This window comes from Asterias amurensis, chromosome 13 (genome assembly GCF_032118995.1).
Source record: "Asterias amurensis chromosome 13, ASM3211899v1".
Lineage (NCBI taxonomy): Eukaryota > Metazoa > Echinodermata > Asteroidea > Forcipulatida > Asteriidae > Asterias > Asterias amurensis.
This window is the reverse complement of record NC_092660.1, coordinates 3,456,144-3,474,740: the sequence shown is the minus strand read 5'-3', so window position 1 is coordinate 3,474,740 and position 18,597 is coordinate 3,456,144. Positions and strand designations below refer to the sequence as shown.

Sequence of the window (18,597 nt, the reverse complement as noted above, 5' to 3'; positions counted from 1 at the left end):
CCTCACAAGTAAACACTTTAACTCCTTTGGTCGGTGTCAGATTTCCAAATTGGCTTCGAAAACGAATAACAAAATGATTTTCAAAATTGAATAAGTTAAACCATTGAATGATATCCCAATTGTGTATAGAGGTCTGCTTACTTTGTTAAATCTTTGCCAAATAGTGAGGTATTAATATAACACAGTAAGTGTTTTTACGTTTGTCCGACGCCCTAACCTCCATAATGTACTCTCCACTTGCATTAATCATAAGTAATGTAAGCGTGTGTAAGCTCGTTGACTCCCCTTTTGAAACTTCAAAACAGTGCTGTTTTTTTAATTATTATTATTATTTTTTCGACCAATACAAACAATCGCACAAGTTACAGTCGCACAAGACAGAACATTAACGAAAAAAAACAATTATAAAAAAGCAAGAAATAAGGAAAATAAGTACATAATTAAATAAATGAATAAATAAGGTTAAATTAAATTAAATTAAATCAACTTAAATAAAATATTTGAAAAAGAAAACAAAATAAAAAAATTAACACTACAAGAGGGCGGCTGAGGGCGGAGCATGCAGGAGGAAATCAAAACCAAATAAGAACAACAACAGGAGGGATAAAAAAAACAAGGACAAATCATGCGGGTCAGGGATAACAAAAGTAAACCAAATTACTGTTGCTCGGAAGCATGCTGCCCCACGCTGTTGTTGTTGCTGCTGTTGCTGCTGCTGACATTGTTATGTTACTGCTGCTGAAACTGCTGCTGTTGCCGCTGCTGCTGTTGTTGCTGGAACTGTGCTGCTGCTGCCCAAACCAAAAAGTCATGGCGACACCGCTGCTTTTCCCCAGTAAAGTTTGTACTAAGTCTCAGACTGAGCATCTAACATGATCCCACAGACTTCCTGAGACGAATATCTAGTAGTTTCGTGTTTGTGGCTCTTAGAGCAATGTATAGGTGTGCGTGACTTTTGCAGCCCGTTTTCCCGAAAATAATTGTTACACTAAAACAATTTAAAAGGAAAACAGGGTTGGCCTTACAATCGTGTACCTTAAAAATAAAAGCTGGGCTACATGTACAACTTTGGCGCTACATTAGGGTCGGGCGACATTTAGGTACAGCTTGGGGGCTACATTTAGGTTGGGCTACACATTTTGCTACAATTTTGGGGCTACATTTACCAATTAATCCTCTCAAGTAATATAAAATAATTTGTATATTTAATGAGTATGGTAGATGGCCTTAGCTTTCGATCCTAACCGGACCTTCTTCAGAGATACTTATATATAACAACAACATATACAGACCAATCGTTGTAATTTTTGTGACTTTACTTTTGTACTTTTGGTGACTTTTATTGTGAACTGTAACGACACCCACCTACGACAGTGTGGCTCAGTGACCTCAGTGACACCAATGTGACTGACAGTGACATTCAGACCTTTAAGACGCCCCAATGCCCTCAGTTCTAAATTATCCCCTGATGAATCAATGACAGTTTCGCATTTCCTTCCTCTGTACGTCAGATTTGCATCTACCCATCGTGGTATCTTTCTTTTTCTGGTTGATATCCTCAGGGTTGTGTCGTTAACGAAGCTGCCTGAGACGATAGTTCAGTGGAGTGAACAGCTTCAGGTTCGTATCCCTACCCCTTAGCACTCATGTATACTGTAGAAACCCCTGGCATGTAGTTGTGCCTTTTCACTTAACTGCACCAGTGTCGGCACAGGAGCTCGGGTTTCAAGCCCTGTCGGTGATTATTCTAAATTTGAAAGTCATTTGTGTGTATGCCTTGGAGAGCCTAGTGCAGACATCTGTCAGTTTCCAAGAGCACATGGGTAGTTAGACTTCTCATTTTACTAGAAGGGATCTGTGTGTTTTCCCTCCCAGTCTCTGTTTGTTTGTTTGTCTGTTTGTTTGTTCAAGAAATTGTGATTTGGTAACTATAGAAGACAATGTTTATTCTAGTATATATTTTTTTAATCGGCGGTAAACTTAGGGGATTCGAACCTACAGCCTTGTAATTGCAAGTCATGCAGTCTAACCACTGGTGTTTACTCACATTGAGTAGAATTGCGAGGGGAAAAGGGGGGAGAAGCTGCACAAAAATAACGGTCCATCTTAGTATATTTATTCTTTCATTAATTTCTTGAAACTTCGATGACCGATTAAGCCCATATTTTGCACCGGTTTGTTATCTTGTGCATATTGCCGGATACACCAAGTGAGGATACCACAAGCACAATATTGTATTAAAATAACTATTTGAATTTGTTTCAATTTAGAAATAATATGACCCTTGACCTCTGTCCATTAGGTCGTACGGTACGAGACTGGGGGTCATTTCCACGCTCATTACGATTCCAATGAGCTTGACAGTGATATGGAATGCATGAGGAACGGACAGACTGGAAGGTTCTGCAGGTACGCTTCATGACAAGTCACTTCATTTAACATTCTGAGTTGCTGGAACTCAAAGTGCACTATGCATTAAGCCGTGCACGTCTATAGCTAGCCCTGTTTAAAGTGGCTGATGCTGGTTTCATTGACATAAAGGGCAAGGCACTTGGGAACTGGGCCCACTTTCATCATAAAGCTGTTAAGCAGAAAATATTGCTAAGCAAATTTCTCGAAAACTATGTCAATTCAGAGGGAGCTGTTTCTCACAATGTTTTATATCCGTTACTCGTAATCAAGAAAGGTTTTATGCTAATAATTATTTCGAGTAATTACCAATAGTGTCCACTACCTTTAAATGATATTTGAAGGGAAGCTTTCTGCTATCATTATTTTCAAACGGTGTAAGTTTAATCTAAATCTGCGGGTGTTTCGTATCGTACAAAAAATACCCAAACCCTTTAATAGACAATCATCATTCCACGAGAGTCCCATATAAAAAAGAGATAAACCAATGGAAGTCACAACTGATACAGTCAGACATCGCTTATTCATTTTGTCTCATTTATAAATGGTAAGTATTTTGTTCAATCTCAGGTTTATGACCATCCTGTACTATCTTGACGACACTCTACGTGGAGGGGAAACAGCGTTTCCTATTGCAGACAACGGGACGTACTCGGAGAAAGTGAGTTTGTATTAGCTACAATTTGGACGGTAATGGGTTGTTTAAATGCATACAGGCAGCCATGCGGGTACGAAGGGCAAAACTTACTGGCAGTTAGAAATTTGTTTCCGGGATGGAAAGCCTCAACTGCTTAACCACTAAATTTTGCTTAAGCAAAACAATCCTTGCTTAGTAAAATCAGATTACCGGCCAAGACTTCACTCAATTGTTATGCTAAGTAAACAACAGCTAAATATCAGTCACAAGCAACGTATACGAGATGGACATTTTGGCCAGTAACATGTAAAAACAAATAAGCAAGCTATTTTCGTGCTTAAGCAATATTTTTGCTTAAGCAGCTGTACGAAACTGGCCCCAGGGGTTTACTAGTGAGTAGCACATGCTGGATCCAAATATATGAAGTGGGGAGATCGATTAACCCTGGGAACGAGGTTGCACTTGAGGCCAAAGTCCAAATTGCCCGAAAATATGGCACTTTTGGTCCAACGTTTGAATACACACGAGATTTGCGCACAGTGTTCAGTCATAGCATTATTGTTCGGTTTGCAATCCTTTAATTATTCATGAAGAAAAATCCTGCTTTGAATTCCAGAAGGAAATACCAACAGGTGCAGTTATATTAAATATTAATAAAATATATGAATTATGAATCGTTTGACGTGAGATGCCGTAACAATGGGCCATGAAAGCTGCCGCTGGTGGACTATTTTGTTCACTGCATGCTGTGCGTCATGACGGATAGTTGTTTAGAACGGTAACATTTATAGCAGCACCTTTTGCTGGGAAAATAATTTATAAATAATAGTATAGACGTCTCCAGTCATATTTGTGTGGCAAAAAAATCCTGTTTCACGTTTTATATAGTTGATTTAGCTTCTTCAGTTGAAACCATCATCCAATTTGATTTATAAGGCATGTGGGTTTATATCATGTATATTCAATTGAACGTAGGAGTAATTGTTAGATTGGATGCTTGTCTTTGTAAATGACAAGACGCAAACGAGCTTTATTATACCAATATGGTTAGTTCCCTTCTTACCATGCTTATAAATATACTTGTGTCTAAGTGAAATTGATTGGTTGTTTTTGATTAGGTTATAGTTGTACACATTCTTCAAAGATAGATTGTTCTCAAATTGAACGGTTTTTTGTCAAATGGGTAATGTTTGGTGAATGTATGCCAGCTTGTAGCCAACAGAGTGAAAACTTCGGGTGTGCAAAGCATACGCACATGGGAAGCATTTTGAGTTGAAGTAATATTGATAATAGCCTTGATCAAGGCTGTTGACGTACTGTTCCCCGGCCCGGTTAATTCGCGGCACACGCAGTGCATACACAAATGTACATTACCATACATTGTACAGCGAGAACAGTATAGCGTAGTCGTGAGTACGGTCGTGTCTTTGTACTTTCAACCTCATACACGTGGCTCAAACAACAGCCTTGATGGGTTTGTAAAACTTTATCGGAATTCCGATAAAAGGGTATTCATGATGTGGGCGTGTCATTCTAAACATTGGCCAATCACAGGCGCGATTGAGAATGACGTATTACTGCTAGCAATCATGCCACGTCCATATGGGTGCGTGTGTGTGTGTACGCTGTACGCTAGCTGTATGGGCATGTACTGTACTACGTGCTTTTTATAGCAGTGTCGGGAGCATGGTGTATTAGCTATGATTGTAAGGGGTCTGAATGCGCTGCCGGACGGGTGAGCCGGACAAGACTCGCCCGGTCGTTAATGGTGTTGAAAAACTTCGAACAACTTCCGTTGTCTTGCGTTTCATTATAACACGCATCATAATTACAACATAGCTGCTAGATTTGTCCCTGAATTGGTAGCTGCTGTACTATAAGTGAAGAAACGTTGTAGTGTAGTACTAGAAGTATGGCAAGAGTTAGTTTATGAAATTGAACTTTACTTGTAGTTGTTGTTCAGCCACACGCCATCTTCTATCGTCTGGTTTGTTTTCGACAACACATATATTCGATCCCCAACTTTGATTTACCGCAAGAAACATAATGAATAATATATGTCTACATTAAGACAAAATAAACAGCTGGGTTTCTCATCTCATCTGGTCTGTGTTTGTGCTTCAAGGGGATGGGGTGTGTTGTACTGTCATATGCCCAACACCTAAGAATTCTTACCAAGTAGCCATCTTGCTGGAAACCCATGACACCTGGATACTTTTTTAACCTTTCTCAAACACATTTCACATGGTCTAATTTTCTTCCTTCTATTTCTAAACCCATGATTGATGCATTAAACGCGGTTGTTATATTTTGTTGAAAGTTTCTGTAGTTGTGTTGCAAATTATACACCACTGATTTCCAGCGACTTACAGTTTTGTTTTACTAGTAGAGATTTCTCCCTCGCCCGCCGCCATTGCAACTATACTACAGCCACGGCTTGTTTACAATTTTACGTCGACAAGCACATGTGTGCGAGTGCTTGCAGAACGTTGTGATTGACATCGCAGCGAGAGTTTATAGGTCAACCAACAACCAATGAGAACGGGTTGTTAGTAAACATTAGCATAATGAGCTCCGCCCTAAATTTTGGCAGATACAAAACCAGCAAGGCGCTACTTGGGAAGTACCCATGTATCGCAAGTGTACCGTGTATACAGATGGTACATGTACATGTACATGTACAGTATGTATGTGTACATACGCTGTACACGTATTATATGCACTGTGTTATGTATGGGGGTGCGCTGGCGGAATTCAGTGATGGGGACTGGGATTTTGCAGATCGCGGCTGGCTGTAGCGCCTTGATCAAGGCTATATTGATAACAATATCACACGTGTATTGTGTCATTAACAGGCAACGAAGACAGAGATCTACGACTTGAGCCAGCACTGCCACGATGCCAATTTATTTATCAAACCAGAGAAAGGAAAAGCTGTCATGTGGTACAATCATTACATCAACCAAACAACAGGTAATAAGCAAACTGGCGATTGGGGGCGGGGGGGGGGGGGGCAAACTTGCCTTATGGCGTAGGCCCAATCTGTATCAAGCGCATTCGACCCAGCGTGGAACGGTTCGGTCAACTATCCTCCAAAATTCAAGCAAAACACTTTGGGAAATGTCAGGCACAGCAAGATGAAAAAATAACAGATAAGTACTTGTTTACGTTCATCAACTTCGGGCAAATACCACCCAGGCCCCTTCCCCTTCACTTTTACAAAGCTACGTTTTATAGTTTTTTAGCCTAAAAGTCATAAGAGCATGAACATATCTGGCCCATTTTATAACATCAATAAACTGAGACAAGTTGTCCAATGCTATTGGAAATTCAAATCCGTGATAGGTCTGATAGTCAACCATGCTTTCTCAGGCCATAGTCTCACTCAAATGTACTCACCCAAATACTCACCCATTATTTCCCCTATCTGCTCCATCATAGCACAACACTCGGGCAGTATTCCTAACATGGCGACCTTGTGAGAGACCTTGCCGAGAAGATAATGGGATACTATCCCGACACCATTTTTCTTACAATTTTTGCGTCATTGTGAGCTATTGCAATATGTTTTTCTGTTTCGAAAGCAATCATTTACATTTTGGTAAGCCCTACTACTATATTGGGTGCATTCGTTTAGCTTGCCTGGGTCGACCCCGGTGTGTGGCGGGTTTTTTTCCAGGACGAACGTGGGTAATTATCTGCACACTTTCGTCCTGGGGAAAAAAAACCGCCACACACCGGGGTCGACCCGGGGAAGCTAAACGAACGCACCCAGTAACATATTTAGCTCTTAGCCCCAGCCACCCAATTGAAAGTGTTATGCATTTTGGCATATTGGGAAGATAACGCCTCGTATCAACCGCAGACTAAAATCGGAGGTTATTTTTTATGATATATAATATGTGGCATTGAACGCTTTCCATATAGAAAAAAAAAACCTGAAAGACTGTAAATAATCAATTTGTGTTTCTGCTGACCCTGCACAGGCTGGATGGGTGACCTAAACCATTACTCTCTACACGGCGGCTGTGAGGTCCTGGAAGGAACTAAATGGATCGCAAACAATTGGATTTGGGTGGATGACTCTTACGATAAACACGTAGAGCACCTTGAGAGCGTCCAGAAGGCCCTTGAAGATGACGACGATGACGGGCGAGGGACTGAGGAGACGAAAGCCTCGTTAGACCTTGCCGTACCTCAGGAGGTACACGCCGTGACGGATTTGCAAAAAGAACTCGATGAACTTGAAAGAGTGAACGTGCAGGGCAGACGACATCACACAAATGGAGAGTTGTGATTTGTAATTGAATTGCGCTATAAACAAGTTAAAGAGCCCTGTGTCTTATGAGTCAGCTTTGGTGGTGGAGGAGAAATCTGGAATATTTATCACTCATTTTGCATCGTTCTTGGTGACACTACGGAGTAGCCATTGAATCACACACTGTGAGACTTTTGAACGCTAGGTGGCAGCACACTTAGCAGATCATTTTGCATCATTACATTTCTGGGCAAGCAGTTTTCCTTAGTAAAGGGCACCTCAATGATGGATATGAAAATTTGTGTTTGAACATTTTAAGGGACACCAAGGCAATGACTCCGGGGGCACAGGGGCATTTGCTCCCAATACGTATCAGGCCTGATTTTGGCAATTAAAGTTTTGAATTTGAAATGTGGTGTCAAGAGGGGACACACTGGCCTATTTATTGATACTTGCATAAATTTGTGCAATATTAAAGTTGATAAAAAATCAAGTTATCCGTTAAAGGCAGTGGACACTATTGGTAATTACTCAAAATAATTATTGGCATAAAACCTTACTTGGTAACGAGTAATGGGGAGAGGTTGATAGTATAAAACATTGTGAGAAACGACTACCTCTGAAGTGACGTAGTTTTCGAGAAAGAAGTAATTTTCCACGAATTTGATTTCGTGACCTCAGATTTAGAATTGGAAGTCACGAAATCAAGCATCTGAAAGCACACAACTTCGTGTGACCATGGCAGGGTGTTTTTTCTTTCATCGTTTTCTCGCAACTTCGATGACCGATTGAGCCCAAATTTTCACAGGCTTGTTATTTTATGCTTATGTTGAGATACACCAAGTGAGAACACTGGTGTTTGACAATTACCCCAAAAAACATACATAATTACCTGTAAAGATATTCTTTGAAAGCTACTGAAGAAAATATTTCCCTGGTGCGTTATTACTTGTATATTTAATGTTGAAATCGGATGCGCTTTCAGAAACTAATAATTAATGTTGTCCCGATAGTTGTATGAATCTGTACTTTGTCTTTGTAAGAAATTGCTTTATTTGTAACTTTGATTTCAGCCACTGATCTGCTACAACATCAGCTTGCCATGCCATAAGGTTTGCACTGTGTGCACCTGACTTGAAGCCATTGAAACATTAGTTTTTATGTATGCAGCTACAATAACAACAATAAAACAAGTTATATTCTTTATCCCCAAAGCAACACAGCCCTGGGCCGAATTTCATCAAGCTTTTAAGCAGGACATACTGATTGACAAACTTATTTGCTAAATAAAAATTGAGTGCTACAACAATGCAACTGTTAACCCATTTCTCCCAAGCAATACTGTTTTGTGCTTTAAAGCAAGTTTTTGTGGTAAAATGCTTTATGAAATTTGGCCCTGGCAGCCCATGCTGGCAGCGATATGTCCTGTTATGTATATGGTCACAGTTTGTACCTTTAAACCTGTAGCCAGCATGTGTTTGCTGACCTGTATCTTTCTTCCTTTACTGTGCTTTGATAATGCCGCAATTATTTCCTTTCATGTTTGAGAAATTATGCGGTACAGAAGGAAACGCATGCTATAGCTCGTGACGGGATGCTGACCGATGCAAACCTCTGGGATGTGATGTTCACCGCATCTACCGTGGGGACTGACGACCCTATTGGACGGGGGTTCTTTGGGCGTGGTACTGAGGGTCTTGGACTACCTTAACTGCGATGTCCTACAGAAGTCTACCTACCGGTGGTGAGCACTATAGTTCCCGAGCACTCCTGGGCCGATAGAGCAAGAAAACTGGTATTTCTTTTAAATATTCTAATTTCATTGATATTCGGCCGAATTCTTACTTTGTTAAACTGATTCCGTTCATCTACGAACTTTGCCTTGATTTATGCTATATCTAACTTAATTTTGTCATCGCCCTTTGTAAGCTTTCACTTTTTAAATAAATTACTTAATTAATTGTTATTGTTTCAACCGTTGCCTTTGTCAGTTGCTGGTTTTCTTGTTCTTTAATTGTTTTGGTAATTCCATTGTTTTATTAGTCTGCCATGCGTACCGACTTAAAGCCATTGGACACTCTCGCAACAGAACAACAATTAAAAGTTCACAGATTTACAAATAACTTACAGGGTTTACAGAAGGTAATGGTGAAAGACTTCTCTTGAAATATTATTCCATGAAATGCTTTACTTTTCAAAAACATTAAAACAATATCAATTCTCGACATTTAGAATTACAGATTTATTTTAAACACATGTCATGACACGGCGAAACGTGCAGAAACAAGGGTGGGTTTTCCCGTTATTTTCTCCCGACTCCGATGACAAGTTGAGCCTAAATTTTCACAGGTTTGTTAATTTATATACATGTATAAGTTGTGATACACGAAGTGTGGGCCTTGGACAATACTGTTTACCGAAAGTGTCCAATGGCTTTAAGGGGTTCAACCTTGTGAGTTGGTCGTATGTAACGGTACATACATAAGTTCCTAATCGTTCACAACAACAGCATCAACCCTCAGCGGAACCAAATAAACTCCTTGGTGGTTGAGAAGCAATTATGGTTAAGTGTCTTGCCCAAGGACACAAGTCCCGCTCACTGGGGAGTGTATACCCTGGACACCACAACTTATGTTAGTTTATACAGCACAGACATCTGAATATACCTATTTGAAGCTTGATGTTTAAATTGGTAAGAACACCAATCCCCAAAAGACATTGCCACTTTTAAGTGTTTTCCACTGAAAGGAAAGGATTTAAATGCTGAAAACGCCACAATACAATAGAAAAAAAAACTTGCCCTGGATCGGCGTAAAAAAAAATGTGTGTATTTTTTTCTTCTTTAAGACTTTGTAACCTATGAAATTCACATATTATTCAAATAAATGTTGAGGAGTCTTGGCTGATGTGCGTTTTGAGTGTTCTATAGTGCTAACAGATAATTCCAGATGTCAGAGTGTGGTGATCACCCCCCCCCCCCACCCCACCCCTTGACGCCTATGTCCTCGGGCAAAGCTTTTAACTATAATTGCTTTGTTCTTTAGCGTGGGACACATACATGAATCCTGTTGTACTGTATTTAAGGTGAGTAAAGTAGCTGAGGAACCTTGTCACTACAAAAAAACTGACAATTCTCCCCAATATTTGTGGTGTGGTCTGGCTGCAAAAGTGTAATTTTTACTTTTATTTATTCTAAACCTGTCACAATGATTACAAGTTAAACAGGGGCTGTCAATGTTATACAGAGGTATAAGAAACTGTCATCTTAAGATACTAAAACCAGACCCCTACCAACGATAAAAGTATAATTTAGATAATTTTATAAAAAGGAGATTGCACTCAAAGGCTACTAAAATCACACAAACGCAGTAAACATTAAAAATGGTATTTCTGTGAGGTGACATTGCAGATTCCCCAAGCCAAATATCATTATTCTGCTGAGCAGGTTAGAATAGCCTTGCCCAAAGGCTTGATACATCATTAGCCTTTTTGAAGGGTACATTCATAAATACAGCCTCTAGGCTGCCTACTTTGATGGGGTGATGGGTCAAATTGCAGAGTTATCACGTCACTGCAGGGCACCCCCTAATTGCTTTGTGAATCTATCTATATATATTTGGTTTGCCGTAACACCATGTGTGTATCTACTTGCCAGGTAGATTTTGTTCTTAAGAGAAATACTACTACCGAGTAGATTTTTTGAATCTATTTACTATTATGTAGCCAGCTCAGAGCAAGATAATTTTCAGTCTTTTAAAAAGACATGGATATTCTTAAATGAATGCCAAAAATGATTTTTGAAGGAGCCTGGCAATGTTCCTCATGGTAACATGGGGCACCGGGCATGAACGGGGGGCACCAGGACACTTGCCCTGACCTTGTGTCATGTGTCACTGTGAGTGTGACATTGTGTCATTTTGATTCTAGTATTGTGAACAATTTCTGGTCCTGCAAGGTTTTCAGCTCCAAGCACTGCTATCTTCGGGATTGTTTTTCTTTCAAATTTCGAGCTCTAAACCACTGTGTGCAGATGTTTTTGAGTGACACATACTCACAAAGAAAACTCACTTGGGAAAAGGCTAGCATGCTACATGCTGCATAAAATTGTTTTGCACTGGTGGGTCATTGATTTTCAGCCCACTTTTGACTGCATTTTACACTTTTCTGAATATAAATGCTCTATATTGTATACATATAGCAAAACTGTTCCCCAAAATTAATTCCCACATTTGCTAGAGAAAACTCATTTTCTGGAGGTTAATTTTAGACTCAGCTAACTGCAAATCCCTTCATCTTTTAAAATCTGTACATATATGCATAATTTACATCACACAGAAATCCAAGTTGATTGCTCGCCACTGTTTAACCACAGAGAAAGGTAATTTCCCAAGCCACTGTAAATTGTGTGTTTAGCAGCTCTACAAATCTGATTGTCCGCTGCATGTGTACCTTCCAGGAGCAACCTACGCATCGGTCTGAACCCTCAGTGTTTCTCCATCGTCTGTGACCAGCTGGTGAAACAGGATACACCGCGATCCTGGATGTGTTTCCGACCTAGAGGAGTTATGATGTCTCCATTTGGTTTGATGATAATGAGCTGAGGTATGGCAGTGACGCTGTACTTGCCCTTTAGCTCACTAAAAGAAAAACAGAAAGAGGAAACCTTATTTTGTTTGCGGAAATACAGAGGTTTCATTGTGCATAATTGGTAATTTCTTTGATCTTAGCTGATGGGCTGTGAATTGATTAAAGACACAGGATACTATTGGTAACTGTCAAAGACCAGTCTTCTCACTTGGTGTATCTCAACATATGCATTAAATAACAAACCGGTGAAAATTTGAACTCAATTGGTCATCGAAGTTGCAAGAGAAAAAAACCTTGTTGCACAACTTTGTGAACCGCGCTTAATAGATCAGTCAAGACCCCCTGCACAATGCGGAACGCACCTCCAAACAATGCGCACCTACTGTTTCTGTCAATTCTTTTGTGGACATTTTGACTCAAAATGGCGGACAGGATGAGCTCTTGTAGGTGCGTTGCACATTGTGCAAGGGGTCCATTTTTGTGTGGTTGTCAGCATAGAAATAATATCATTATCACCTTATTAAGGGATCTCCAAAGGGAACATACAACCAGTCACCATGTTCATCCATCATGTATTGCCGTAAATCCTCTGAAGTTTTGTCCGAGGAAACAAACACGACCTCAAACGGTGCTCCCCGCATCCTTAGTTCCTCATACACCTCTCTTAGCATTGGAGTGAATTGTCTGCATGGAGGACACCATGCTGCCGAGAAGTACAGACCTACAACACGATTCTGCAATGCCTCCTGTATGTCCACCTCGGAAAGGGTTTTGCTTGAAAGTGTCTTCCCTTGAAACAGCTCGGCCATGATGGTCAGTGTCTGCTCCACAGACTTCCAGCGACTTTTTGCCTGATAAGGTGCACAATATCCTGGCAGAAGAGGTGTTGGGAACCTTACAGCAAGACGTGGTGATATTATGGTCTTGATGAGTTCATTCAAGCTCCATCAGAAAATCGTGTAAAGCCGCCCCCTGGCAACTGAAAAATTGAACAAATAAAAAAAGACGGGACAACGATTAGAAGAGAAATTAGGCAGGAAAGTAGGATTTCTGGAACTATGCAGAGGCCAATGTAGCTGACAATGGAAGTGCCATTGGCAAAATCAAAATGGCCTTGCCCTCCAGGCATCTGGAAAAGTGAGAGTTAATTGAAGCAATAACAATTACTACACAAGGAGGTAATGGCAATGGCAAATGGCAAAAGACAACATCACATGTTACTAATGGTAAACGCTCATACTATTAGTATTACTACAATATTATAGGTAGATACAGAATTTAAGTTTTATAATTAATTTGTTATTTAAAATGAACTTGACCATGTGTTTACCGAACTGACGAGCTAGCTGACTGCATTGCCATTGCATGGTCATGGATTGGATTCAATGCAGATTCAAATGCCCAACACGATAGATGCCTATGGAACGAACATTTAATATATTAATGTAAAATTAAACCGGTTAGAAAGTCGACAGAAAAACTTACACATGCATGCCATCAACCAGGAAGTAATCACGAGTAGGTTACTAGGCACGCTACCTCGAAGGAGGGCGCTATACACAATGCTCTCCACCACGCCACAGACATTATTATGTCTGTGTTCCACGCAGGCACAGGCTTGGCAGGGAGACCTGTGACCGGACCATTGCACTAATAAAGTCAATGTGGCTCATTGATGCTAGTAAATTCAATACCAAATGCTATTCAAATTACCACAAATAAATATTTCAAAGTCTCTCAGCCTATTGATAACCTATCAAATATATTTTTCACAATACTAAACTTCAGATTTGTTTTCGATTTTTTGCAGGTTTGGAATTTTTGCTATAATATTCCTATTAACCCCAGAAAAAACATAGGCCTATCGGTATTATTTCCCAACCGATTTGCTGGCTGTTTTCATGAGACATTTCCCCTAATTCTGATGGGAAAAGGTTATACTTTAAAGCCTAAATTCATCTGCAATTCTGGCCTTTGTGGAGACATGCAGAAAGTTTCATGAAGTCTGAGTACCCCTACTATGCATCTCAGCTCACCGGGCGTGAGTGGATCACAGCTCTCGGCAGCCCGTGAGAAAGATTAGTCAATATTATTATTATTATTTTTTTTTTTTTTGACGCCAGTTGTGTTTCTTTAAAATGTTGGCTATCTAACATTTTCACCAAACCGTCCCTTAACAGTTGTGCCGACCGAGAGATGTGAGCGTTAGAGACGCCTGGAAATCTCTGCCCTGCTCGCGAGAGTGGAAAACATCCGGGTAGACCATCGATCTCCGCGGCGCGCACTTGTTTTCTTCTTTTCTCCAAAATATGAATATTTTGACAATTTGTTTTGTTCGCGTTGTCATCAGAATATATGTTTTATTTGGGTGCAGAGAAGCAGAGTTTGAACAAAATAATTGTAAAGTTTTACTCAGCCCCCCTTCCCCCTAAAAAGCATGGTGACCAAGAAAATATTTGTCTTGCTCAAAGGCCCTAGCTAGCATGGTTTAAATTAAAAGAGGCAACATAAAAGTTTGATTGAAGATTATGAATAAATGCGAACAGTATTTTATAACTCCAGTTTAAATGTTTTTTAAACAAACAAGAATTTCCAAACGAGTCCCGCGGCTGCATTTCATTACGCGAATACTATAAAGCGGAGTATTAGTTTTGTTATACGCTGCTTTCCACAATGTTTGACATGATTTCGAAGATTTTTTTCACAACAACGTCATTTTCCCAAATTGAAATCACTTAGAAGTATTTTGACCCCCCAAATTAATCATCGACGGGTAGGCCCCACGTCTTGTAACTATTATTTTGTAGTGGTAGTTTGCACAGACATGAACCTTTATGATGTCTGTGAGTAGTTGTCTGATCGAGAAAGTTGCATAGCGCCCTCTTTTGTAACTTTATTGTCTTTGTTGTGCGCATGCGTAATGTAAGCGCGAAATGCAAAAACTGGAAACAAAAAATGTCGTCTGCCCGAAAGTGTCAGTCAGTGGTGCTCGGATTTAGACACCTTTTCTTCACACAAACAGGTCTCAGCAAAAAGTTCTATACTAAAATGTAAACATCTTCAAAGTGAGCATTTGTGCTAACACACAGAGGTAAGTAGACGTGCAACACAGCATCTTTTTTACATTTGCAAATTGTGAATGTAGGCCTATTCATTTTTCTCCTAACTAAAAATCAAATCTAACTTTTCAATTAGAATCTTCAGCAGAGTCAGTCTACCAGCTTCATGGTCAGATTAATTAGATAAAAATTGTAATTAGAAATGAATAAAACTAAAAGTTAATCAATTCAAGTCAACTTGAATGTATGCAGGACCTGTGAACTAGGTTAATAAATCCTCAGATTTTACATAAACCTGTAGGCCTGACAACAACCCATGCTGCAGAAATTAAAAAACCATGTTCTCGATCTTGACTCTACTCTGAAACTCTATAATAAAAAATTTAATGATTGTAAGTCAGTCTAACTCAACATGCTCAAGAGTCAAGGCTCTACCTCTGTGACAATTGTCACGAGCATCGCATTGATTGAGTGTTGCTCCCAGTCCATGCCGGTTATCAATTATCAAAACCAAATCAAAATCAACAAGGACGATTAAAAATAACTAAACCAGACCCACCAGCAGTGCCCTGTCATGCCTGTTTTTCTACGGCTACGCAATGCTGCGACGTATGGCGAGGAACATACTGTACAATGCAGTTGATAATGATAAGTACCACTGACTGTGAATCTACTGGATGCCAAATGTATTGTCAGCATGGCCAGCTAGTTAAGTTACAATACAAGTACGCAAGTTGAGTACCTGTTGTCTGACTGAGTATGATATTAAATTGTGGAGTGTAACTGGGTCCAAGTCTAACCAAGTCCTGCCTATCGTCATTGAGGTTAAATCCACAAAAAGGGGGGGGGGGGGGGTGGATGAGTGAAACTACAGCTTTTTCTAACTTAATTTGTTTTGAACCCCCAAGTGGCCTAAAGTGAGTAATTATTTTGGAGCCAATGTCAGCAGTATCTGTGTTACTAATTACAAAAGGGGAATTGAATAGGAAAAAAAAAAAAAAAGACAAAAAAATGAGTGTGTCTATGGAGACACTCTAGACAAGTTATGGCTGGCTCGGACACCATGACAGTTATGCTGGGTCATCAGGATGACCTCTAAATTTTCAGATCTCTGATGAACCCAAGTTGGCAAGGAGACAAAATTACAGCAACATGTAATGACCAGGAAAAAATACTCTTGAGTCATGCTTGCCAATCCCCATGGTCAAACCTGACCTTGTGAAGGGGGGGGGGGGGGGAATTGTCTGTTGATTGACCATCAGTATCGGTCCCTTAGGACATAGTTTCTCAATGACCCAAGATTAATTATACATGAAATAGACAAAATATTGGTTAGTTCAACAGGGCAGGCAAGGGTTTCTTTGCAATGAACTTGTTGCTGTAACAAATATTTGTTTTCGCAATATTTGCAATGACAATTTTGAATTTGTATTAAGTCCCAAGTTACTTAAAGATAAGTAAGTGTGTAAGATTGTTTTAAGAAGTCAATTGGACTGACTTGCAAAACCCTTGAGGAAATAAAACATATTTTGTAAAATGCAGATCTTCTTATTAATCAGGAGATCCAGACATGGCGTCGACTGAAGACACCCTCTCGCCCAACTACTACTACTTACTAAACAATGTCTAATGTCATAATGAATAGGTTTAAAAAAATATTTTTATATAAAAAGTATTTTGAAATATAACAAGTACAGGATTGGTAATCATCAATAAATCTTAGTTCACTGTTTAAAATTTATTCTAGTTCTTTCCTCCAGAGAAGACTCAAAATCAAAGAAACATTTGCCCAATATCCACCCATACATTTTTACTACTACAAATGTAACCCCCCTCCCCTCCAAATAAGTAGAAATGTTAAAATCTGTACTCTGTCGTTTATTTTTACACGCACATTTGCCGCGAGAGGGCGCTGTAAAAGTGTCACTGTCTCGTCTGCTGACGCTTCTTTTCACACACACTAACACACACAACACATAGGTTCACTGCAGTTTGTGAAAATACCAGTGTATTTTCTGGTCCTGTGGTCGTTTGGTACACTTCGAAACGTAATGGTTTTTTTTTTTTTTTTTTTTTTTTTTTTTTGGGGGGGGGGGGTGCTTTGTTCAAATTATATACATGTAGGACCACCCACGTCAAATGGAACGCAACCATGATGTGGAACCATGGATGTACATGTCGATAAACCCTTCCTCCACGCTGGAACAAAACACATCTTACCACGGAACACTAAATTCGGCCCATTTACAAAGCAGTTATTTCACACGTGTAACACATCCTTTGAAAAACAAGTATCTTCTTATTTCGGCGGAAAAAAACCTTTTCTAATGATCCTACCATGGAGCTATAAGTGATCCTACAAACACTGAGTTAATTGATACAGATTGAATCGAACATAATATCAGTTCGCAGTTACACATTATTTTTCAACGATCTAATTACAACTGACAAAATATGTCTTCCATCGATACCTCGTGATCTTCTCAAAACTCGTATTGATTTCTACAATCAAAATAATATTATGGTTTTCAAAGAACACCGCGGTAGTAGCTGCTGGTTGAAAAAGCACACAGCCCAAGCTACCGATGTCACATGTCATGTGACGTTGCTTTTCCATTGAACGTAAAGCGACATCACGTGAGTCCGTGAATTGTATAGTTCGAAGTTGACGTAGGGGCCATTGTGTTGCAATGTTAGGAAAATACGTTCAGAGAAATGAAGGACATGGGATTTGGGATATACATGTAAATCCTTTCATGTGCATGTTCATGTAGGTCACAGAAACATAGTATGTTCATTCCCTGCTATGGTAGGTATTAGCCATCGGCTACGAAACGGAACCGAATGTTTCTAGAACATTCGCACGTACGACAGCATCATTTCAACATTTTTTACAATTTTCCATTCGTTGGTGTTTTGTGGGTGTATTCGGCATCCTGTGAAGGACTTTAAAACCCACGAGTTTAAAACATATTGTTCTTTTGGAACCCACGAATTTAAAACATATTGTTCTTCACAAGAACAAAGATGTTTTAAATTCGTGGGTTCCAAATTTGTTGAAGACAAGTCATACATCTTGGATTGATAAGTATGTGTTTACAAGCATTTGAATTACAGCGATTGTTTTTCTCCCGAGAAATTGTATTCAATTTAGAACAATTCAGATCAACATAAATATAGTTTTATTTTTCAGAAGTACGTTACTCAATTACGGTTAATCTTTTTTGATTTGATTCAAACTGTCATTTTATCAAGCCATTCTAAAAGTCAAACCATTTCCCCCTGTTTGATATCAAAACATTTTATAAATTACTCTGCCATGGTGGTGGTCGACGCACTTTAAAATGATGTCTAGGGCTAGGCTATCTCGTACAAGGACTTTGGTACATTCCTACAGTGAACTAGCTTGCTCCTAAATAAATCACACACAGTCGGCCTCACGATGGTTAGTGTACATTGCTACAATGGTTAGTGTACATTGCAAACTGATCTTTATATCCGTGTTCAATGTATGCATGTTCCTAGATCCTGGTATGTGGTCTACATAAATTTGAATCAAAACATAACAACACAATATCAAAACTACAACACACTGACGGTAGTACATTCAACACGTTATTTGTAACTGTACACCGTTGTAGGACATG

The 18,597-nt window shown here is 39.5% G+C and overlaps 3 protein-coding genes across 6 annotated transcripts in view; 2 read left to right on the top strand and 1 right to left on the bottom strand.

The window, feature by feature from the left end:
- Positions 1–9,229, top strand: part of LOC139946225 (transmembrane prolyl 4-hydroxylase-like) — a 32,076-nt gene extending 22,847 nt beyond the window's left edge. The window contains exons 5-9 of the mRNA XM_071943843.1: positions 1,563–1,620; positions 2,303–2,409; positions 2,980–3,070; positions 5,902–6,019; positions 7,033–9,229. Of these exons, the coding sequence (XP_071799944.1) occupies positions 1,563–1,620; positions 2,303–2,409; positions 2,980–3,070; positions 5,902–6,019; positions 7,033–7,343 (685 nt within the window). The 3' untranslated portion in view covers positions 7,344–9,229. The remainder of the gene's footprint in view (positions 1–1,562; positions 1,621–2,302; positions 2,410–2,979; positions 3,071–5,901; positions 6,020–7,032) is intronic.
- Positions 9,230–10,304: 1,075 nt separating this feature from the next.
- On the bottom strand, positions 10,305–13,407 carry LOC139946017 (nucleoredoxin-like protein 2). Of its 2 annotated transcripts, none has more exons than XM_071943599.1 (3): positions 13,377–13,407; positions 12,408–12,870; positions 10,305–11,941 (listed from the first exon to the last, which is right to left on the bottom strand). In XM_071943599.1, the coding sequence occupies exons 2-3, from the start codon at positions 12,698–12,700 to the stop codon at positions 11,788–11,790; spliced, it is 447 nt and encodes a 148-aa protein (XP_071799700.1). In that variant the 5' UTR covers positions 12,701–12,870; positions 13,377–13,407; the 3' UTR covers positions 10,305–11,787. The 2 variants fall into 2 exon arrangements, with proteins under 2 accessions (XP_071799700.1, XP_071799701.1); XM_071943600.1 differs by lacking the exon at positions 13,377–13,407 and adding an exon at positions 13,222–13,369.
- Positions 13,408–14,833: 1,426 nt separating this feature from the next.
- The window catches only part of LOC139946112 (mutS protein homolog 5-like), a 114,042-nt gene continuing 110,278 nt past the window's right edge, over positions 14,834–18,597 (top strand). For all 3 annotated transcript variants that reach the window (XM_071943726.1, XM_071943724.1, XM_071943723.1), the window contains exon 1: positions 14,834–14,982. The gene's annotated coding sequence lies outside the window, so the exon portion shown is untranslated. The remainder of the gene's footprint in view (positions 14,983–18,597) is intronic.

What these genes read in the sequence shown, in the direction of transcription:
- LOC139946017 (XM_071943599.1), bottom strand. Translation starts at nt 12,700, where the DNA reads ATGGCCGAGCTGTTTCAAGGGAAGACACTTTCAAGCAAAACCCTTTCC. An exon ending in TTTGGAGATCCCTTAATAAG is followed by an intron (nt 11,942 to 12,407) that starts GTGATAATGATA and finishes TTTTTCTTTTAG; the next exon opens with TGAGCTAAAGGGCAAGTACA.